Here is a 22,463-nt window from a genome sequence, read left to right as displayed (position 1 = left end):
ATTGTTTTAATAATCTATACACATAATAAAAGTGAAAATAGGTATACAAAAATAAAGTTATTATTATTAAAGTTGTTGTTATTATTATTATTATTAAAGTTGTATTGGTTTGAGAAGTGATAGAAATATTGTAAAAATTGTTTTAATAATCTATACACATAATAAAAGTGGAAATATGTATACAAATATAAAGTTATTATTACTGTTATTATTATTATGTGGATGGGGAAAGTTTGAGAAGTAATAGAAATATTGTGAAAATATGTATAAAAATAAAATTATTATTATTGTTATTATTATTAAAATTATTGTTGTATTGTTGTTATTATTATGTGGATGGGGATAGTTTGAGAAGTAATAGAAATATTGTAAAAATTGTTTTAATAATCTATACACATAATAAAAGTGGAAATATGTATACAAATATAAAGTTATTATTACTGTTATTATTATTATGTGGATGGGGAAAGTTTGAGAAGTAATAGAAATATTGTGAAAATATGTATAAAAAATAAAAGTATTATTATTGTTATTATTATTAAAATTATTGTTGTATTGTTGTTATTAGTATGTGGATGGGGATAGTTTGAGAAGTAATAGAAATATTGTAAAAATTGTTTTAATAATCTATACACATAATAAAAGTGAAAATAGGTATACAAAAATAAAGTTATCATTATTAAAGTTGTTGTTATTATTATTATTATTATTATTATTAAAGTTGTATTGGTTTGAGAAGTGATAGAAATATTGTAAAAATTGTTTTAATAATCTATACACATAATAAAAGTGAAAATAGGTATACAAAAATAAAGTTATTATTATTAAAGTTGTTGTTGTTATTATTATTATTATTATTAAAGTTGTATTGGTTTGAGAAGTGATAGAAATATTGTAAAAATTGTTTTAATAATCTATACACATAATAAAAGTGAAAATATGTATACAAAAATAAAGCTATCATTATTAAAGTTGTTATTATTATTATTATTATTATTATTATTATGTGGATGAGGATAGTTTGAGAAGTAATAGAAATATTGTAAAAATTGTTTTAATCATCTATACACATAATAAAAGTGAAAATAGGTATACAAAAATAAAGTTATCATTATTAAAGTTGTTATTATTATTATTATTATTATTATTATTATTATGTGGATGGGGAAAGTTAGAGAAGTTTGAGGGGGATTGGCCAGGAAATATTGTAAAAATTGTTTTAATAGTCTATACACATAATAAAAGTGGAAATATGTATACAAATATAAAGTTATTATTACTGTTATTATTATTATGTGGATGGGGATAATTTGAGAATATAAATATTGGAAAAATGTTTTAATTATCTATACACATAATAAAAATGAAAATATGTGTTAAAATTATTATTATTATTATGTGGATGGGGATAATTTGAGAATATAAATATTGGAAAAATGTTTTAATTATCTATACACATAATAAAAATGAAAATATGTGTTAAAATTATTATTATTATTATGTGGATGGGGATAATTTGAGAATATAAATATTGGAAAAAATGTTTTAATTATCTATACACATAATAAAAATGAAAATATGTGTTAAAATTATTATTATTATCATGTGGATGGGGATAATTTGAGAATATAAATATTGGAAAAATGTTTTAATTATCTATACACATAATAAAAATGAAAATATGTGTTAAAATTATTATTATTATTATTATTATTATTATTATTATTATTATTATGTGGATGGGGATAATTTGAGAATATAAATATTGGAAAAATGTTTTAATTATCTATACACATAATAAAAATGAAAATATGTGTTAAAATTATTATTATTATTATGTGGATGGGGATAATTTGAGAATATAAATATTGGAAAAATGTTTTAATTATCTATACACATAATAAAAATGAAAATATGTGTTAAAATTATTATTATTATTATGTGGATGGGGATAATTTGAGAATATAAATATTGGAAAAATGTTTTAATTATCTATACACCTAATAAAAATGAAAATATGTGTTAAAATTATTATTATTATTATTATGTGGATGGGGATAATTTGAGAATATAAATATTGGAAAAATGCTTTCATTATCTATACACATAATAAAAATGAAAATATGTGTTAAAATTATTATTATTATTATTATGTGGATGGGGATAATTTGAGAATATAAATATTGGAAAAAATGTTTTCATTATCTATACACCTAATAAAAATGAAAATATGTGTTAAAATTATTATTATTATTATTATGTGGATGGGGATAATTTGAGAATATAAATATTGGAAAAATGTTTTCATTATCTATACACATAATAAAAATGAAAATATGTGTTAAAATTATTATTATTATTATTATGTGGATGGGGATAATTTGAGAATATAAATATTGGAAAAATGTTTTCATTATCTATACACATAATAAAAATGAAAATATGTGTTAAAATTATTATTATTATCATGTGGATGGGGATAATTTGAGAATATAAATATTGGAAAAATGTTTTAATTATCTATACACCTAATAAAAATGAAAATATGTGTTAAAATTATTATTATTATTATTATGTGGATGGGGATAATTTGAGAATATAAATATTGGAAAAATGCTTTCATTATCTATACACATAATAAAAATGAAAATATGTGTTAAAATTATTATTATTATTATGTGGATGGGGATAATTTGAGAATATAAATATTGGAAAAATGTTTTCATTATCTATACACATAATAAAAATGAAAATATGTGTTAAAACTATTATTATTATTATTATGTGGATGGGGATAATTTGAGAATATAAATATTGGAAAAAATGTTTTCATTATCTATACACCTAATAAAAATGAAAATATGTGTTAAAATTATTATTATTATTATTATGTGGATGGGGATAATTTGAGAATATAAATATTGGAAAAATGCTTTCATTATCTATACACCTAATAAAAATGAAAATATGTGTTTAAATTATTATTATTATTATTATGTGGATGGGGATAATTTGAGAATATAAATATTGGAAAAATGTTTTAATTATCTATACACATAATAAAAATGAAAATATGTGTTAAAATTATTATTATTATTATTATGTGGATGGGGATAATTTGAGAATATAAATATTGGAAGAATGTTTTAATTATCTATACACCTAATAAAAATGAAAATATGTGTTAAAATTATTATTATTATTATTATGTGGATGGGGATAATTTGAGAATATAAATATTGGAAAAAATGTTTTAATTATCTATACACATAATAAAAATGAAAATATGTGTTAAAATTATTATTATTATTATGTGGATGGGGATAATTTGAGAATATAAATATTGGAAAAATGTTTTAATTATCTATACACATAATAAAAATGAAAATATGTGTTAAAATTATTATTATTATTATGTGGATGGGGATAATTTGAGAATATAAATATTGGAAAAATGTTTTCATTATCTATACACATAATAAAAATGAAAATATGTGTTAAAACTATTATTATTATTATTATGTGGATGGGGATAATTTGAGAATATAAATATTGGAAAAAATGTTTTCATTATCTATACACCTAATAAAAATGAAAATATGTGTTAAAATTATTATTGGAAAAAATATTTTAATTATCTATACACATAATAAAAATGAAAATATGTGTTAAAATTATTATTATTATTATTATTATTATGTGGATGGGGATAATTTGAGAATATAAATATTGTAAAAATGTTTTAATTATCTATACACATAATAAAAATGAAAATATGTGTTAAAATTATTATTATTATTATTATGTGGATGGGGATAATTTGAGAATATAAATATTGGAAAAATGTCTTAATTTATACACCTAATAAAAATGAAAATATGTGTTAAAATTATTATTATTATTATGTGGATGGGGATAATTTGAGAATATAAATATTGGAAAAATGTTTTAATTATCTATACACATAATAAAAATGAAAATATGTGTTAAAATTATTATTATTATTATTATTATGTGGATGGGGATAATTTGAGAATATAAATATTGGAAAAATGCTTTCATTATCTATACACATAATAAAAATGAAAATATGTGTTAAAATTATTATTATTATTATTATGTGGATGGGGATAATTTGAGAATATAAATATTGGAAAAATGTTTTAATTATTGAAAATAGGCATACAAAAATCAAGTTATCATTATTAAAGTTATTATTATTATTATTTGGATGGGGAAAGTTTGAGGGGATTGGGCCTAGACATTTGGGAGTTGTAGTTCCTGAAATATGAACTCCACCAAGGATGGAATTAGACCAAATTTTTCACAGAGACCAGCAAAAAAAGACTGTCTTTGGGGGGAATTCACCTTGATTTGTGGGAGTTGTAGTTCGCCCACAGCCGGAGAAAACTTTAAATCCAATTCTCCTCAGGCGCCACTTCCGGCTAGGCCGGCCAAATACAACCGCCTCACAGAAACGGCCCCTAACGCGCATGCGTAAAGAGACAAGCCTTCCTTTCCCCCCCCTCCGGGAGTCGCCATGGCAACGGGCGCCGCTGGGACTGTGCTGAGTGGCTGGCCGGGGAGAAAGGGGCGTGGCTTCGGCTCCGGCCACGCCCCTCGTCGTCCCTGAGGCTGGCTCAGTCGACGCCGAGACGCGGAAGGAGGAGGACGCGCCGAGGCGGAAGCGGAAGCGGAAGCAGGAAGCAGGAAGTGGAGGAAGGGGAAAAGCCCCCCAGCATCGCATGGGGGTCGGTAGGCCTTAGTGTCAGTCATAATTAGCATTATTATATGTATATACTGTGATATTTATATGCTGCTTATTTAATTTACATATATAAATATAATATATATATATATATATATATATATATATGATTGATATATATTATATTTCTATGCTGCTTATTTAATTTGCATATATAAATATAATATATATATATATATATGATATATATTATATTTCTATGCTGCTTATTTAATTTGCATATATAAATATAATATATATATATGATTGATATAATATTTCTATGCTGCTTATTTAATTTGCATATATAAATATAATAAATAAATATATATATATGATTGATATAATATTTCTATGCTGCTTATTTAATTTGCATATATAAATATATATATATATATATATATATGATTGATATAATATTTCTATGCTGCTTATTTAATTTGCATATATAAATATTATATATATATATGATATATATTATATTTCTATGCTGCTTATTTAATTTGCATATATAAATATAATATATATATATATATATGATTGATATATATTATATTTCTATGCTGCTTATTTAATTTGCATATATAAATATAATATATATATATATATGATTGATATAATATTTCTATGCTGCTTATTTAATTTGCATATATATATATATATGATTGATATATATTATATTTCTATGCTGCTTATTTAATTTGCATATATAAATATAATATATATATATATATGATTGATATAATATTTCTATGCTGCTTATTTAATTTGCATATATAAATATATATATATATATATATGATTGATATAATATTTCTATGCTGCTTATTTAATTTGCATATATAAATATAATATATATATATATGATTCATATATATTATATTTCTATGCTGCTTATTTAATTTACATATATATATATATATAGAAATATAATATAAAATATATCAACCATATATATATATATATATGTGGTTGATATATTATATATTATATTTCTATGCTGCTCAATTTACATATATAAATATATAATATAATATATCAACCATATATATATATATATATATATATATATATATGTGTGTGTGTGTGTGTGTGTGGTTGATATATATTATATTTCTATGCTGCTTAATTTACATATATAAATATAATATATATATATATATATATACGATTGATATATATTATATTTCTATGCTGCTTATTTAATTTACATATACATATATATTATATTTATATCTATATATAATTGATATATACTATATTATATATTATGCTGTTTATATGCTGCTTTTTACATATATAATATAATATATTATATTTATATATATATAATTGATCTATACTATATTATATATTATATTTATATGCTGCTTATTTAATTTACATATATATATTATATTTATATCTATATATAATTGATATATACTATATTATATATTGTGATGTTTATATGCTGCTTATTTTACATGTATATAATATAATATATATATATATATATGATTGATCTATACTATATTATATTTATATCTATATATAATTGATATATACTATATTATATATTATGATGTTTATATGCTGCTTATTTTGCATATATATAATATATATATATATGATTGATCTATATTATATATTATATTTATATGCTGCTTATTTAATTTACATATATATATATTATATTTATATCTATATATAATTGATATATACTATATTATATATTATGATGTTTATATGCTGCTTATTTTACATATATATATATATAATATAATATATATAATGTATATGATTGATCTATACTATATTATATATTATATTTCTATGCTGCTTATTTAATTTACATATATATATTATATTTATATCTATATATGATTGATCTATACTATATTATATATTATATTTCTATGCTGCTTATTTAATTTACATATATTTATATATATGTGATATATACTGTATTGTATATTATGATGTTTATATGCTGCTTATTTTACATATATATTATAATATATATATTATATTTATATATGATTGATCTATACTATATTACATATTATATTTCTATGCTGCTTATTTAATTTACATATATTTATATATATCATTGATATATACTATATTATATATGATGTTTATATGCTGCTTATTTTACATATATAGATATAATATATTATATTTCTATGCTGCTTATTTAATTTACATATATATATATTATATTTATATCTATCTATATATATATAATTGATATATACTATATTATATATTATGATGTTTATATGCTGCTTATTTTGCATATATATAATATAATATATATATATATATATATATATATATATATATATATATACACTATATTATATATTATGATGTTTCTATGCTGCTTATTTTACATCTATATATATAAAAGGAGAATGGCATCGCTCCACCGGGCAAAACAACAAAACTAAAGGCCCCCCAAGCTCAAAATTTCATAAAAAACCATCATCCACGTCTCTAGGTTCATACAACAAAACTAGACATCCCCAACCTCCATGGGGCCTATATGCTGGTTATTTACATATATGTATAATATAGTATATATCAATTATATATATATATATATATATATATATATATATATATATACACACACACACACACACGTATACATAATATATATTAAATATATGTAAATTAAATAAGCAGCATACAAATATAATATACTAGCTGTGCCCGGCCACGCGTTGCTGTGGCAAAGTGGTGGTGGTATTGGTTAAAAATTGTTGTGTAATTTTTATTTGACGTTATTTGCATTTTTTAATTAATTTTATTGTAAGTTATATTTTTATTTATTATATTTTATTATTTTCTTGTATTATTTTTAGTTATTTTCTGTTATTATAGTATTTTATTGTATTAATTTTTAGTGTTTTTTATTATTTTTTATTGGGTTGCTAGGAGACCAAGTTGGAGGAGCTTAGCCTTCTAACTGGCAGCAATTGGATAAAAGCAATTAGGACTTTATTTTTCTTTTCTTTTTGCTGTATCAACCTAGAGGCGTGGATGATGGGTTGTGTTGTCAAATTTCGAGGTTGGGGGGCCTGTAGTTTTGTTGTTTTGTGGGTCGCCGTGATGCCATCACTCTTTTATATATATAGATAATATTATATATAAATCATATATATATAATATATATGTAAATTAAATCAGCATATATACACAATATAGTATATATCAATCATGTATGTATAATATATAATATTTATATATATATAAATATGATTGATATATACTATATTATTTATTTATATGCTGCTTATTTAATTTACATATATATAATATTATATATATGGTTGATATATACTATATTATTTATTATATTTATATTTTATTGATATATACTATATTGAATGAGATTTTCCTGCTTCTTGGCAGCGGGTTGGACTGGATGGCCCGTGGGGTCTCTTCCAACTCTATGATTCTATATTATGATATTATATATATATATGTATATATATATATATTACAGTCTATTATGATGTTTATAGGGTTCTAGTGAGCCTTCCGGCCAGCAACACTATCCATCCATCCATGCATTTGTCTATCATTTATCTATCAGTTCATCTATCCATCCATCCATCCATTTGTCTTATCTATCCATCCACCTATGTATGTATTAGGCATGTCCAATTGATGAAAAAAATGTTTCAATTCTCGTTTCTAAAGTAGGGGGCGCTGGCGCTTCGATATAGAAAGTATTTCCGATTTTTTTCACCCAAAAATTTCGGATATTTCCAAAAATTCGTAATGATTCTAAATCATGAGCAATCGCTACACACCGGGCTTGTATGTCAATCTTCCATGTGGACGCAGAGGACGTTAGCCCCCACCTTTGCGTCCATCGTGGAAGCTTCTGATTGGCCGGGGAGCGGCAGCCATGTTAGGCCGCGCTAAGCTCCCATTCAAGGTAGGTTGCAGAAACAAAAAAAAATTTTTTAAAAAAATTTTAAAAAATATATTTTAAAATATTTGGGGGGTGGGAGAGAAATTAACGAAACATTAAGAGACAATTAGAGAATGGTCCAACAAGGGTTCGAATTACATTGCTGGTTGCGCTGTGAGACAATGTCTTGGAATGCGTATCAAAAAGCGAGAACAATCCGAAATAATTCCGATATACGATTCAAAACGATTTTTTGGACATGTCTAATATATATTGTCTAATATATTACAGTCTATTATTATGTTTATAGGGTTGTAGTGAGTCTTCCGGCCAGCAACACTATCCATGCATTTGTCTTATCTATCCATCCACCTATGATTCATCATTTTGTCTTTCTCTTGATCCACCTATGTATGTATGTATGTATGTATAGATGCATATCTATCCATTTGTCTGTCTATCTATCCATCCATCTTTCCATGTATCTTAGGGGTTCTACTGGATGTCCCTTGGACTCTCTTCCAACTCTAGGATTCTTATTATCCATCTGTCTTATTTGTCTCTCCTATCATCCTTATCTTCGGGGTTTAACTGGCTGCTCCTGGGATCTCTCCGAACGCACTGGGGTGTCTGGGGCCCGTTGTTGCCCCCCTTGTGACCCCTCCCTTTCCCCTCCACCCCTGCAGCCACCATGTGGGCGGCCTGCTGCAACTGGTTCTGCCTGAATGGCCAGCCGGAGGACATGGCCCACCGCCCGACGGCCGGGAGCCGGGCCTACGCCAACGCCGGCTACAGCGCCTTCCCTTCGCCCACCAGCCCCGACCCCCCCGTCTGCAAGGCCTGTGGGGGGCCCTTCGGAAGCCCCCCACTCAAGGTGAGCAAACACGCGAGCGAGGGTGAGCAATTCCCCGCGGATACGGGGTGAGCAATTCCGCGCGGATACGGGGTGGTCAATTCCCCGCGGATACGGGTTGAGCAATTCCCAGTGGATACGGGGTGGGCAATTCCCCGCGGATACTGGTTAGCAATTCCTCACAGATACTGGTGAGCAATTCCTCACAGATACTGGTGAGCAATTCCTCACAGATACTGGTGAGCAATTCCTCGCAGATACTGGTGAGCAATTCCTCACAGATACTGGTGAGCAATTCCTCGCAGATACTGGTGAGCAATTCCTCACGGATACTGGTGAGCAATTCCTCACAGATACTGGTGAGCAATTCCTCGCGGATACTGGTGAGCAATTCCTCGCAGATACTGGTGAGCAATTCCTCGCGGATACTGGTGAGCAATTCCTCGCGGATACTGGTGAGCAATTCCTCGCGGATACGGGGTGAGCAATTCCTCACAGATACTGGTGAGCAATTCCTCGCAGATACTGGTGAGCAATTCCTCGCGGATACTGGTGAGCAATTCCTCGCAGATACTGGTGAGCAATTCCTCGCAGATACTGGTGAGCAATTCCTCTCGGATACTGGTGAGCAATTCCTCACAGATACTGGTGAGCAATTCCTCACAGATACTGGTGAGCAATTCCTCGCGGATACTGGTGAGCAATTCCTCACGGATACTGGTGAGCAATTCCTCACGGATACTGGTGAGCAATTCCTCGCGGATACTGGTGAGCAATTCCTCACGGATACTGGTGAGCAATTCCTCGCGGATACTGGTGAGCAATTCCTCACAGATACTGGTGAGCAATTCCTCGCGGATACTGGTGAGCAATTCCTCACGGATACTGGTGAGCAATTCCTCACGGATACTGGTGAGCAATTCCTCGCGGATACTGGTGAGCAATTCCTCGCGGATACTGGTGAGCAATTCCTCGCGGATACTGGTGAGCAATTCCTCACGGATACTGGTGAGCAATTCCTCACGGATACTGGTGAGCAATTCCTCGCGGATACTGGTGAGCAATTCCTCACGGATACTGGTGAGCAATTCCTCACGGATACTGGTGAGCAATTCCTCACAGATACTGGTGAGCAATTCCTCGCGGATACTGGTGAGCAATTCCTCACGGATACTGGTGAGCAATTCCTCACGGATACTGGTGAGCAATTCCTCGCGGATACTGGTGAGCAATTCCTCGCGGATACTGGTGAGCAATTCCTCGCGGATACTGGTGAGCAATTCCTCGCGGATACTGGTGAGCAATTCCTCGCGGATACTGGTGAGCAATTCCTCGCGGATACTGGTGAGCAATTCCTCGCGGATACTGGTGAGCAATTCCTCCCGGATACTGGTGAGCAATTCCTCGCGGATACTGGTGAGCAATTCCTCGCGGATACTGGTGAGCAATTCCTCGCGGATACTGGTGAGCAATTCCTCACGGATACTGGTGAGCAATTCCTCGCGGATACTGGTGAGCAATTCCTCGCGGATACTGGTGAGCAATTCCTCGCGGATACTGGTTGAGCAATTCCTCGCGGATACTGGTGAGCAATTCCTCACGGATACTGGTTGAGCAATTCCTCGCGGATACTGGTTGAGCAATTCCTCGCGGATACTGGTGAGCAATTCCTCGCGGATACTGGTGAGCAATTCCTCGCAGATACTGGTGAGCAATTCCTCACAGATACTGGTGAGCATTTCCTCACGGATACTGGTGAGCATTTCCTCGCCGATACTGGTGAGCATTTCCTCGCCGATACTGGTGAGCAATTCCGCACGGATACTGGTGAGCAATTCCTCGCGGATACTGGTGAGCAATTCCTCACGGATACTGGTGAGCAATTCCTCACCGATACTGGTGAGCAATTCCTCGCGGATACTGGTGAGCAATTCCTCGCGGATACTGGGGACAATTACCCGCGGATACTGGGTGAGCAATTCCCAGTGGATACTGGTGAGCAAATGAGCATTTTCCAACCACGTCCAACAGTATAACTATACAGTATTGTGAGTCTCCCCCCACTTTGTTTACATCCAACGCTCGCCAGGAAAACAAAGCCCCCATTGAGAGCCTTGTGAATGGAGCCATTAACGTGGTGATCTCTTGTCAGAACGTGTGCCTGGACTGCAAGAAGAGCTTCTGCGAGTCCTGCTCCCACCGCCTGGAGGGGGGCCTGTGCCGCTGCCTCCTCTGCGAGCGCTTCCGGGCCACGGGCCTCCGCCGCGAGGACCTCATCAAGATGAAGGTCAAGGACCTGCGGGACTACCTGGACCTGCGGGACGTCTCCACCACCACCTGCCGCGAGAAGGACGAGCTGGTGGGACTCATCCTCGGCCTGCGGGAGCTCGACCCGGACCCCCGGGGAGACCGGGCCCCTCCTCCGGCGGAGACCCCCTCCCGGGCCCTCCCGGATGAGTGTTCGCCGACCACCACGGACCCTCCGGTGCAGATGGAGCAGCCGGCTCAGGTAGGCCCCCCACCACGCTCCTATCCGTCACCCGAATCCTCGCTGGTCCTTGCTCTGGGTTGACTCGAAATGGCTCTTGCTTGGCTTGCCCGAGAGATGAAGAAAAGTCAGCCGAGTGAGAAGGAAAGTCAGTTGAGAGAGAAGGTAAGTTAACTGAAATAAAGAAAAGTCAGCCGAGAGAGAAGAAAAGTCAATTAAGAGAGAAGGTAAGTTAACTGAAATAAAGAAAAGTCAGCCGAGAGAGAAGAAAAGTCAATTAAGAGAGAAGGTAAGTTAACTGAAATAAAGAAAAGTCAGCCGAGAGAGAAGGACAGTTGACTTTGACAAGACTCACGGCTGACTGTCCTCTCTCGGCTGACTTTTTTTCATCTCAGTTGACTTCACAGAAGTCTCGACTGACTTTCCTTCTCCCTTAATTGACTTACCTTCTCTCTCAGCTGACTTTCTTTCTCCCTCAGCTGACTTTCTTCATCTCCATTGGCCTTACAAAGATCTTGGCTGGCTTTCCTTCTCGATTGACTTTCCTTCTCTCTCGATTGACTTTCCTTCTCTCTCGATTGACTTTCCTTCTCTCTCGATTGACTTTCCTTCTCTCTCGATTGACTTTCCTTCTCTCTCAATTGACTTTCCTTCTCTCTCGATTGACTTTCCTTCTCTCTCGATTGATTTTCCTTCTCTCAATTGACTTTCCTTCTCTCTCGATTGACTTTCCTTCTCTCTCGATTGACTTTCCTTCTCTCTCGTTTGACTTTCCTTCTCTCTCGATTGACTTTCCTTCTCTCTCGATTGACTTTCCTTCTCTCTCGATTGACTTCCCTTCTCTCTCGATTGAATTTCCTTCTCTCTCGATTGACTTTCCTTCTCTCTCGATTGACTTTCCTTCTCTCTCGATTGACTTTCCTTCTCTCTCGATTGACTTTCCTTCTCTCTCGATTGACTTCCCTTCTCTCTCGATTGACTTTCCTTCTCTCTCGTTTGACTTTCCTTCTCTCTCGATTGACTTTCCTTCTCTCTCGATTGACTTTCCTTCTCTCTCGATTGACTTTCCTTCTCTCTCGATTGACTTTCCTTCTCTCTCGATTGACTTTCCTTCTCTCTCGATTGAATTTCCTTCTCTCTCGATTGACTTTCCTTCTCTCTCGATTGACTTTCCTTCGCTCTCGATTGACTTTCCTTCTCTCTCGATTGATTTTCCTTCTCTCAATTTACTTTCCTTCTCTCTCAATTGACTTTCCTTCTCTCTCGTCTGATTTACCTTCTCCTGATTGACTTTCCTTCTCTCTCAATTGACTTTCCTTTGCTCTCGATTGACTTTCCTTCTCCCTTGATCGACTTTCCTTCTCTCTTGATTGATTTTCCTTCTCTCAATTTAATTTCTTTCTCTCTCGATTGATTTTCCTTCTATCTTGATTGATTTTCCTTCTCTCAGTTGACTTTCCTTCTCTCTCGATTGACTTTCCTTCTCTCTCAGTTGACTTTTCCTTCTCCCTTGATTGACTTTCCATCTCTCTCGATAGACTTTCTTTCTCCCTTGATTGATTTTCCTTCTCTCTCAGTTGACTTTCCTTCTCTCTCAATTGACTTTCCCTCTCTCAATTGATTTTCCTTCTCCCTTAATTGACTTTCCTTCTCTCTCGATTGACTTTCCTTCTCTCAATTTGATTTCCTTCTCTTTCGATTGACTTTCCTTCTCTCAATTTAATTTCCTTCTCTCAATTGACTTCCCTTCTCTCTCAATTGACTTTCCCTCACTCTTGATTGACTTTCCTTCTCTCTCGATTGACTTTCCTTCTCTCTCGATTGACTTTCCTTCTCTCTCAATTGACTTTCCTTCTCTCTCGATTGATTTTCCTTCTCTCAATTGACTTTCCTTCTTTCTCGATTGACTTTCCTTCTCTCTCGATTGACTTTCCTTCTGTCTCAATTGACTTCCCTTCTCTCAATTGACTTCCCTTCTCTCTCAATTGACTTTCCCTCACTCTTGATTGACTTTCCTTCTCTCTCGATTGACTTTCCTTCTCTCAATTGATTTTCCTTCTCTCGATTGACTTTCCATCTCTCTGTTGACTTTCCTTCTCTCTCGATTGACTTTCCTTCCCTCTCTATTGACTTTCCTTCACTCTGTTGACTTTCTTTGCCTTTGATTTGGCTTCCCTTCTCTCTCGATGGACTCCCCAAGGCTCTCGTTAACACAGCAGCTCTTTCCTCCCTGCGTTTCTGTGCTTAAGATAACGACTATGATTATATTTATTTATTTCTACCCCGCATCCCTCCCTTCCGTGAGAACTGAAAGCAATACGACTTAACGTACAAGTCACCCCAAATCACAGCAAAGTGATAGGCGATAAGAGTACCGTGTCAATGGGTCTTTATTGGATGGTATATGGAAAGGGGTGTAAGGAGTGGTGGGAGGTCCCGAGAGGGGGGTGGGCCCGTCTAGGGGCGCAAGGCCTCTTGGGAAAGGGAGGAAAGGCTCTCTGCGTGTGTCACATACGTGTCGTGTCCTCCCCTCGCGATGTCACAATGGGAGGCAGCTGAGCAGAGCCAGGGCCATCGTGGGTGGGGGTCTCCTTGCGGCTCAACCATGACCGGCCCCAGTCGCCTCCCTCGGAGACACCACCCTCGGGACCCCCGACCCAAATCTTGGCGGTCCTAACCAGCAAGAAGGTGGGCGGCCCAACCACACCGACCCTCCACTGACCCCTTCCTCTCGATTCCTCCCTCAATGGACCCCTCCCCTCGCTCCCGTGACCCCGGTATTTGTTTTCGTGTCTGAAGCGCCCCTCTGTTTCCTTCTGTCCTCCCGCTCAGGCCAATGGGCAAGCGCTGCCCAGCCAGGACATGGCGGACGTCGTCGAGGAGGCAGCGGAGCGGCGGAACGAAGAGGAGACGCAGGTGAGGGCATCTGGCCCGCCCTCCATCATCTTCCTTCCACCACCTGCCAATCTACCTCTATTGTAGATTGAGTTGGAAGAGGGGCATCCAAGGGGCATCCAGTTGGGTCCAAAAGAATTAAAGATGATAGGTTGACCCAAAGATAGGAATCCTAGAGGTGGAAGAGACCCCAACCCTCTAAGATGGATGGATGGATAGGAGAGATACATGGATGGATGGGTTGATAGATAGATAGATAGATAGATAGATAGATAGATGATATATGTGCATGGATGGATGGATGGATGGATGGGTTGATTGATTGATTGATTGAGAAGGGCGGGATAGAAATATTTGAAATAAATAAAATAAAATAGATAGAGACGTGAATTGATAGATAGAAGAGATAGATAGGAGATATATGTGCATGGATGGATAGATGGATGGGTTGATTGATTGATGGGTAGATAGATAGATAGATAGATAGATAGATAGATAGATAGGAGATATATGTGCATGGATGGATAGATGGATGGGTTGATTGATTGATGGGTAGATAGATAGATAGATAGATAGATAGATAGATAGATAGATAGATAGATAGGAGATATATGTGCATGGATGGATAGATGGATGGGTTGATTGATTGATGGGTAGATAGATAGATAGATAGATAGATAGATAGATAGATAGATAGATATATGATATATGTGCATGGATGGGTTGATTGATGGGTAGATAGATAGATAGATAGATAGATAGGAGATATATGTGCATGGATGGATAGATGGATGGGTTGATTGATTGATTGATGGGTAGATAGATAGATAGATAGATAGATAGATAGATAGATAGATAGATATATGATATATGTGCATGGATGGGTTGATTGATGGGTAGATAGATAGATAGATAGATAGATAGATAGATAGATAGATAGATAGGAGATATATGTGCATGGATGGATAGATGGATGGGTTGATTGATTGATTGATGGGTAGATAGATAGATAGATAGATAGATAGATAGATAGATAGATAGATAGATGATATATGTGCATGGATGGGTTGATTGATGGGTAGATAGATAGATAGATAGATAGATAGATAGATAGATAGATAGATAGATAGATAGGTTGACAGATAGATAGATAAATAGATACGTGAATTGATAGATAGGAGAGATAGATAAACGGACGGATGGAGGGATAGATAAATGGATGGATTGATGTAGAGATAGACAGGAGAGATAGACAAATGCATGGATGGACAGATGGATAGATGGATAGATCGATCGATAGATAGATAGATAAATGGATTGATGTTGAGATAGACAGGAGAGATAGACAAATGCATGGATGGACAGATGGATAGATGGATAGATCGATCGATAGATAGATAGATGGATGGATGGATGGATGGATGGATGGATAAATGGATGGATGGATGGATGGATGGATTGATGTTGAGATAGACAGGAGAGATAGACAAATGCATGGATGGACGGATGGATGGATAGATAGATGGATGGATGGATGGATGGATTGATGTTGAGATAGACAGGAGAGATAGACAAATGCATGGATGGACAGATGGATAGATAGATAGATAGATAGATAGATAGATAGATAGATAGATAGATAGATAGATAAATGGATCGATAGATAAATGGATGGATGGATGGATGGATGGATGGATGGATGGATGGATTGATGTTGAGATAGACAGGAGAGATAGACAAATGCATGGATGGACAGATATTTGAATGGCTAGAGAAATTGATAGATGGATAGATGGATGAATGGACGGACTGATGGATGGATAGGAGAGATGGATGGATTGATAGACAAATAGGTAGACGAATGGATAGATAGACGAATGAATGGATGGATAGATGGATTGATGTAGAGGTAGATAGGAGAGATAGCCAAATGTATGGATGGACAGACAGACAGACGGATGGATAAATAAATAGGATGGATGGATAGAAAGAGAAATTGATGAATGGATGGATAAACAGACAGACAAATGGATGGATGTATGGATAGAAGGAAGAGGTAGATAGATAGATAGATAGATAGATAGATAGATAGATAGATAGATAGATAGATAGATAGATACCTAGAATCCTAGAGTTGGAAGAGGCCTCGAGGGCCACCCAGTTGGACCATCTTCTGCCCATCCAGGAAGGCACAACTCAAACCCTCTTGGCAGATGGCCGAACTCCAGCCTCTGCTCTGAACCACTCCAAGGAGGAAAGCGGACCTCTCTCGCTCTTGTTGCCTCTTCCCTTTCGCAGTCCATCGACTCGGAGGACAACCTGGTCCCCGGGCGGAGGGCCTCCCTCTCGGACCTGACCAGCCTCGGGGACATCGAGGGCCTCTCCGTCCGGCAGCTGAAGGAGATCCTGGCCCGCAACTTCGTCAACTACAAGGGCTGCTGCGAGAAGTGGGAGCTGATGGAGAGGGTCACCCGCCTCTACAAGGAGAAGGACCTCCAGCACCTCGGTGAGGCCTTGTATACACCATTCCCATCCCTCACAGCCTTCCAACTATTTATTATTATTATTATTATTATTATTATTATTATTATTATTATTATTATTATTATTATTTACTACAAGTCTTCCTCCAGCTTCGGACTCCAACTCCTACCATTCCTAACAGCCTACTGGCTGTTATCATTTATTATTATTATTATTATTATTATTATTATTATTATTATTATTATTATTTTATTATGACACAGCAAACAAGATAGATATGCTGGATTTAATATCACAAGTCGAACACTTCCCAAGTATCTAGGACTGTGTGATGTATTATTATTATAATTATAATTATTATTATTATATCAAGTCTTCGTCTGCTGTTGATTCTGTATATTCTATCCTCCTCCTCTAATACACCTTTGGTGTTGATTCTGTATACTATACTCTATCGACTTCCTCTAATATGTCTTCTTTACTGTTGATTCTGTATACTCTATCATCTTCATCTAATATGTCTCTACTGTTGATTCAGGATACTCTATCATCTTCCTCTAATTTCTGTATACTCTATCATCTTCCTCTAATATGTCTCCTTTATTGTTGATTCAGTATACTCTATCATCTTCCTCTAATTAATTTCTGTATACTCTATCATCTTCCTCTAATATGTCTCCTTTATTGTGGATTCTGTATCATCTTCTAATATGTCTCCTTTATTGTTGATTCGGTATACTCTATCATCTTCATCTAATATGTCTCTACTGTTGATTCAGGATACTCTATCATCTTCCTCTAATGTCTGTATACTCTATCATCTTCCTCTAATGTCTGTATACTCTATCATCTTCCTCTAATGTCTGTATACTCTATCATCTTCCTCTAATATGTCTCCTTTATTGTTGATTCGGTATACTCTATCATCTTCCTCTAATTTCTGTATACTCTATCATCTTCCTCTAATATGTCTCCTTTATTGTTGATTCAGTATACTCTATCATCTTCCTCCAATTTCTGTATACTCTATCATCTTCCTCTAATATGTCTCCTTTATTGTTGATTCAGTATACTCTATCATCTTCCTCCAATTTCTGTATACTCTATCATCTTTCTCTAATATGTCTCCTTTATTGTTGATTCGGTATACTCTATCATCTTCCTCTAATTTCTGTATACTCTATCGTCTTCCTCTAATTAATTTCTGTATACTCTATCATCTTCCTCTAATTAATTTCTGTATACTCTATCATCTTCCTCTAATATGTCTCCTTTATTGTTGATTCTGTATCATCTTCTAATATGTCTCCTTTATTGTTGATTCGTATACTCTATCATCTTCCTCTAATTTCTGTATACTCTATCGTCTTCCTCTAATTAATTTCTGTATACTCTATCATCTTCCTCTAATTAATTTCTGTATACTCTATCATCTTCCTCTAATATGTCTCCTTTATTGTTGATTCTGTATCATCTTCTAATATGTCTCCTTTATTGTTGATTCAGTATACTCTATCATCTTCCTCTAATTTCTGTATACTCTATCATCTTTCTCTAATATGTCTCCTTTATTGTTGATTCAGTATACTCTATCATCTTCCTCCAATTTCTGTATACTCTATCATCTTCCTCTAATATGTCTCCTTTATTGTTGATTCAGTATACTCTATCATCTTCCTCTAATTAATTTCTGTATACTCTATCATCTTCCTCTAATATGTCTCCTTTATTGTGGATTCTGTATCATCTTCTAATATGTCTCCTTTATTGTTGATTCGGTATACTCTATCATCTTCATCTAATATGTCTCTACTGTTGATTCAGGATACTCTATCATCTTCCTCTAATGTCTGTATACTCTATCATCTTCCTCTAATGTCTGTATACTCTATCATCTTCCTCTAATATGTCTCCTTTATTGTTGATTCGGTATACTCTATCATCTTCCTCTAATTTCTGTATACTCTATCATCTTCCTCTAATATGTCTCCTTTATTGTTGATTCAGTATACTCTATCATCTTCCTCCAATTTCTGTATACTCTATCATCTTCCTCTAATATGTCTCCTTTATTGTTGATTCAGTATACTCTATCATCTTCCTCCAATTTCTGTATACTCTATCATCTTTCTCTAATATGTCTCCTTTATTGTTGATTCGGTATACTCTATCATCTTCCTCTAATTTCTGTATACTCTATCGTCTTCCTCTAATTAATTTCTGTATACTCTATCATCTTCCTCTAATTAATTTCTGTATACTCTATCATCTTCCTCTAATATGTCTCCTTTATTGTTGATTCTGTATCATCTTCTAATATGTCTCCTTTATTGTTGATTCGTATACTCTATCATCTTCCTCTAATTTCTGTATACTCTATCGTCTTCCTCTAATTAATTTCTGTATACTCTATCATCTTCCTCTAATTAATTTCTGTATACTCTATCATCTTCCTCTAATATGTCTCCTTTATTGTTGATTCTGTATCATCTTCTAATATGTCTCCTTTATTGTTGATTCAGTATACTCTATCATCTTCCTCTAATTTCTGTATACTCTATCATCTTTCTCTAATATGTCTCCTTTATTGTTGATTCAGTATACTCTATCATCTTCCTCCAATTTCTGTATACTCTATCATCTTTCTCTAATATGTCTCCTTTATTGTTGATTCAGTATACTCTATCATCTTCCTCTAATTTCTGTATACTCTATCATCTTTCTCTAATATGTCTCCTTTATTGTTGATTCAGTATACTCTATCATCTTCCTCCAATTTCTGTATACTCTATCATCTTTCTCTAATATGTCTCCTTTATTGTTGATTCGGTATACTCTATCATCTTCCTCTAATTTCTGTATACTCTATCATCTTCCTCCAATTTCTGTATACTCTATCATCTTCCTCTAATTTCTGTATACTCTATCATCTTCCTCTAATTTCTGTATACTCTATCATCTTCCTCTAATTTCTGTATACTCTATCATCTTCCTCTAATATGTCTCCTTTATTGTGGATTCTGTATCCTCTTCTAATAGGTCTCCTTTACTGTTGATGCTGTATACTCTATCATCTTCCTCCTCTAATACTCCTCGTTTTCTTCTTGTTTTCCCTTCCAGTTTCCGACATGGATGACCCGACGGGTAAGTCATTAATCCGCCTTTTTTGGTGCCGGGTGCCGGGTTCCGGGTTCTGTCCTTGGCCCAGACCCCCCTCCTCGTGTTCCCTTCCTCCCGCAGCCCCGCCGCCCAGCGCCCCCTCGCAGCTCCCGCCGTCCGCGGAGGAGAACCTCTGCAAGATCTGCATGGACTCGGCCATCGACTGCGTCCTCCTGGAGTGCGGCCACATGGTCACCTGCACCAAGTGCGGGAAGCGCATGAACGAGTGCCCCATCTGCCGCCAGTACGTCATCCGGGCCGTCCACGTCTTCCGGACTTAACGGGGGGGAGGGGGGGCCGTCTCGTCGGCCATCTTGGTCCAGGAAGCGCCCGCGGGGCAAAGGGGCCCCAGAGACTCGGTCGGGGCCGGGTTTCGGGCCCCCGCCTCACTTACCGCAGTGCCTACAGAGCCCAAAAACGCCTCCATATTGGAACGGCAGGGACCGAAGGACCCCCTCGGGGGTATTTCCCCCTTCTCCCCCCCCCCCCCACCCGAAATGCCGAGAGAGGCTTGGCGAATAAAAACAAAAGTGGTCTTAAAGAGGAGCAGAGATCCGCTGCTATCCCTTGCCCCGCTTTCCCCTCCGGAAAACGGAGTAGTTTCCGGAGCTCGTTTCCTCTCTCGGTTGCCTTTCTCCGATTCTGAGATGCTCGTTTCCTCTCTCCGTTGCCTTTCTCCGATTCTGCTCGTTTCCTCTCTCGTTGCCTTTCTCTGGTTCTAAGACGGATAATTTCTGGAACCTGCCTTCTTTCGAGCCCAAGAAGCTTGGTGAGTCATTCATATTTAGCCTTGAACCGATTCCAGCGAACTTTGGGCGGTTTTACGAGGATTTTTATGGCTTCTTGGATTTGACTCGCAAAGCCGTTGTGATGTTTACACGCTGGCGCTCCACAAAGGCCTGTTCGCCTCACTAAAGCCTTCCTTCCTTACCTCCCTCCTTCCATTTCTCTCCTTCCTTCCTTCCTTCCTTCCATCCATCTGTCCTTCTTTCCTCCCTTCTTTCTGTCTCTCTCCTTCCTTCCATCTTTCTCACTCCTTCCTTTTTGTGTCTCTTTCCTCCCTTCCATCTCTCTCCTTCCTTCCCTCCTTCCGTTTCCTTCCTTCCGTCTCTTTTCTTTTTTTCCTTCCCTCCTTTCTTCCCTCTCTTCTTCCGTCGCCTCTCCTTCCTTCCATCTCTCTCCCTCCTTTTTTCCGTCTCTTTCATCTCCTTCCTTCTTTCCGTCTCTCTTCTTCCTTTCTTTCCGTCTCCTTCCTTCCGTCTCTCTCCCTTCCTTCTTCCGTCTTTTTCCTTCTTCCTTCCCTCACTCCTTTTTTCCGTCTATTTCCTTCCATCTCTCTCCTTCCTTCCTTCTCTCTCTTCCTTCCATCTCTCTCATTTCCTCCTGTCTCTCTCCTTCTTTCCCTCTCTCGTTCCTTTGTTCCTTCTCCTTCTTTTCTCCCTTCTGTCTTTCCTTCCTTGCATCTCTCTCCTTCCTTCTGTATCTCTCGTCCTTCTTCCTTTCTCCCGTCTTTCTCCTTCCCTCCTTTCCTCCTTCTTCCTTCAGTCTCTCTCCTTTCCTTCTCTCGTTCCTTTGTTCCTTTTCCTTCCTTTCTCCCTTCCCTTTCCTTCCTTGCATCTCTCTCCTTCCTTCTGTATCTCTCGTCCTTCCCTCTTCCTTCCTCCCATCTTTCTCCTTCCCTCCTTCCTTCCGTCTCTCATCTTCCTTCCTTCCTTCCTTCCGTGTCTCGTCTTCCATCTCTCTCCTTCCTTCCCTCTTCCTTCCTTCCTTCCATCTCTCTTCCTTCTATCGCTCTCATTTCCTCCCTCCCGTCTCTCTCCTTTCCCTCTCTCGTTCCTTTGTTCCTTCTCCTTCCTTTCTCCCTTCTCTTTCCTTCCTTCTGTATCTCTCGTCCTTCCCTCTTCCTTCTTCCCGTCTTTCTCTTTCC

General features: G+C 35.6%; 1 protein-coding gene across 2 annotated transcripts; it reads left to right on the top strand.

Moving 5' to 3' along the window:
• The first annotated feature begins 4,611 nt into the window (after nt 1-4,611).
• rffl (ring finger and FYVE like domain containing E3 ubiquitin protein ligase) lies at nt 4,612-21,077 on the top strand. 2 transcript variants are annotated; one of them, XM_062960491.1, is made up of 7 exons: nt 4,612-4,751; nt 9,344-9,531; nt 11,663-12,019; nt 14,831-14,914; nt 17,192-17,399; nt 20,498-20,521; nt 20,618-21,077. In XM_062960491.1, the coding sequence occupies exons 2-7, from the start codon at nt 9,349-9,351 to the stop codon at nt 20,815-20,817; spliced, it is 1,056 nt and encodes a 351-aa protein (XP_062816561.1). In that variant the 5' UTR covers nt 4,612-4,751; nt 9,344-9,348; the 3' UTR covers nt 20,818-21,077. The 2 variants fall into 2 exon arrangements, with proteins under 2 accessions (XP_062816561.1, XP_062816562.1); XM_062960492.1 differs by having other exon boundaries at nt 4,661-4,767.
• The last annotated feature ends 1,386 nt before the right edge of the window (nt 21,078-22,463 follow it).

This window comes from Anolis carolinensis, unplaced genomic scaffold, assembly GCF_035594765.1.
Source record: "Anolis carolinensis isolate JA03-04 unplaced genomic scaffold, rAnoCar3.1.pri scaffold_7, whole genome shotgun sequence".
In the NCBI taxonomy this organism is placed as follows: domain Eukaryota; kingdom Metazoa; phylum Chordata; class Lepidosauria; order Squamata; family Dactyloidae; genus Anolis; species Anolis carolinensis.
This window is presented reverse-complemented; position numbering and strand designations above follow the sequence as displayed.

What these genes read in the sequence shown, in the direction of transcription:
- rffl (XM_062960491.1), top strand. Translation starts at nt 9,349, where the DNA reads ATGTGGGCGGCCTGCTGCAACTGGTTCTGCCTGAATGGCCAGCCGGAG. An exon ending in GAAGGACCTCCAGCACCTCG is followed by an intron (nt 17,400 to 20,497) that starts GTGAGGCCTTGT and finishes TTTCCCTTCCAG; the next exon opens with TTTCCGACATGGATGACCCG. An exon ending in CGACATGGATGACCCGACGG is followed by an intron (nt 20,522 to 20,617) that starts GTAAGTCATTAA and finishes TTCCTCCCGCAG; the next exon opens with CCCCGCCGCCCAGCGCCCCC.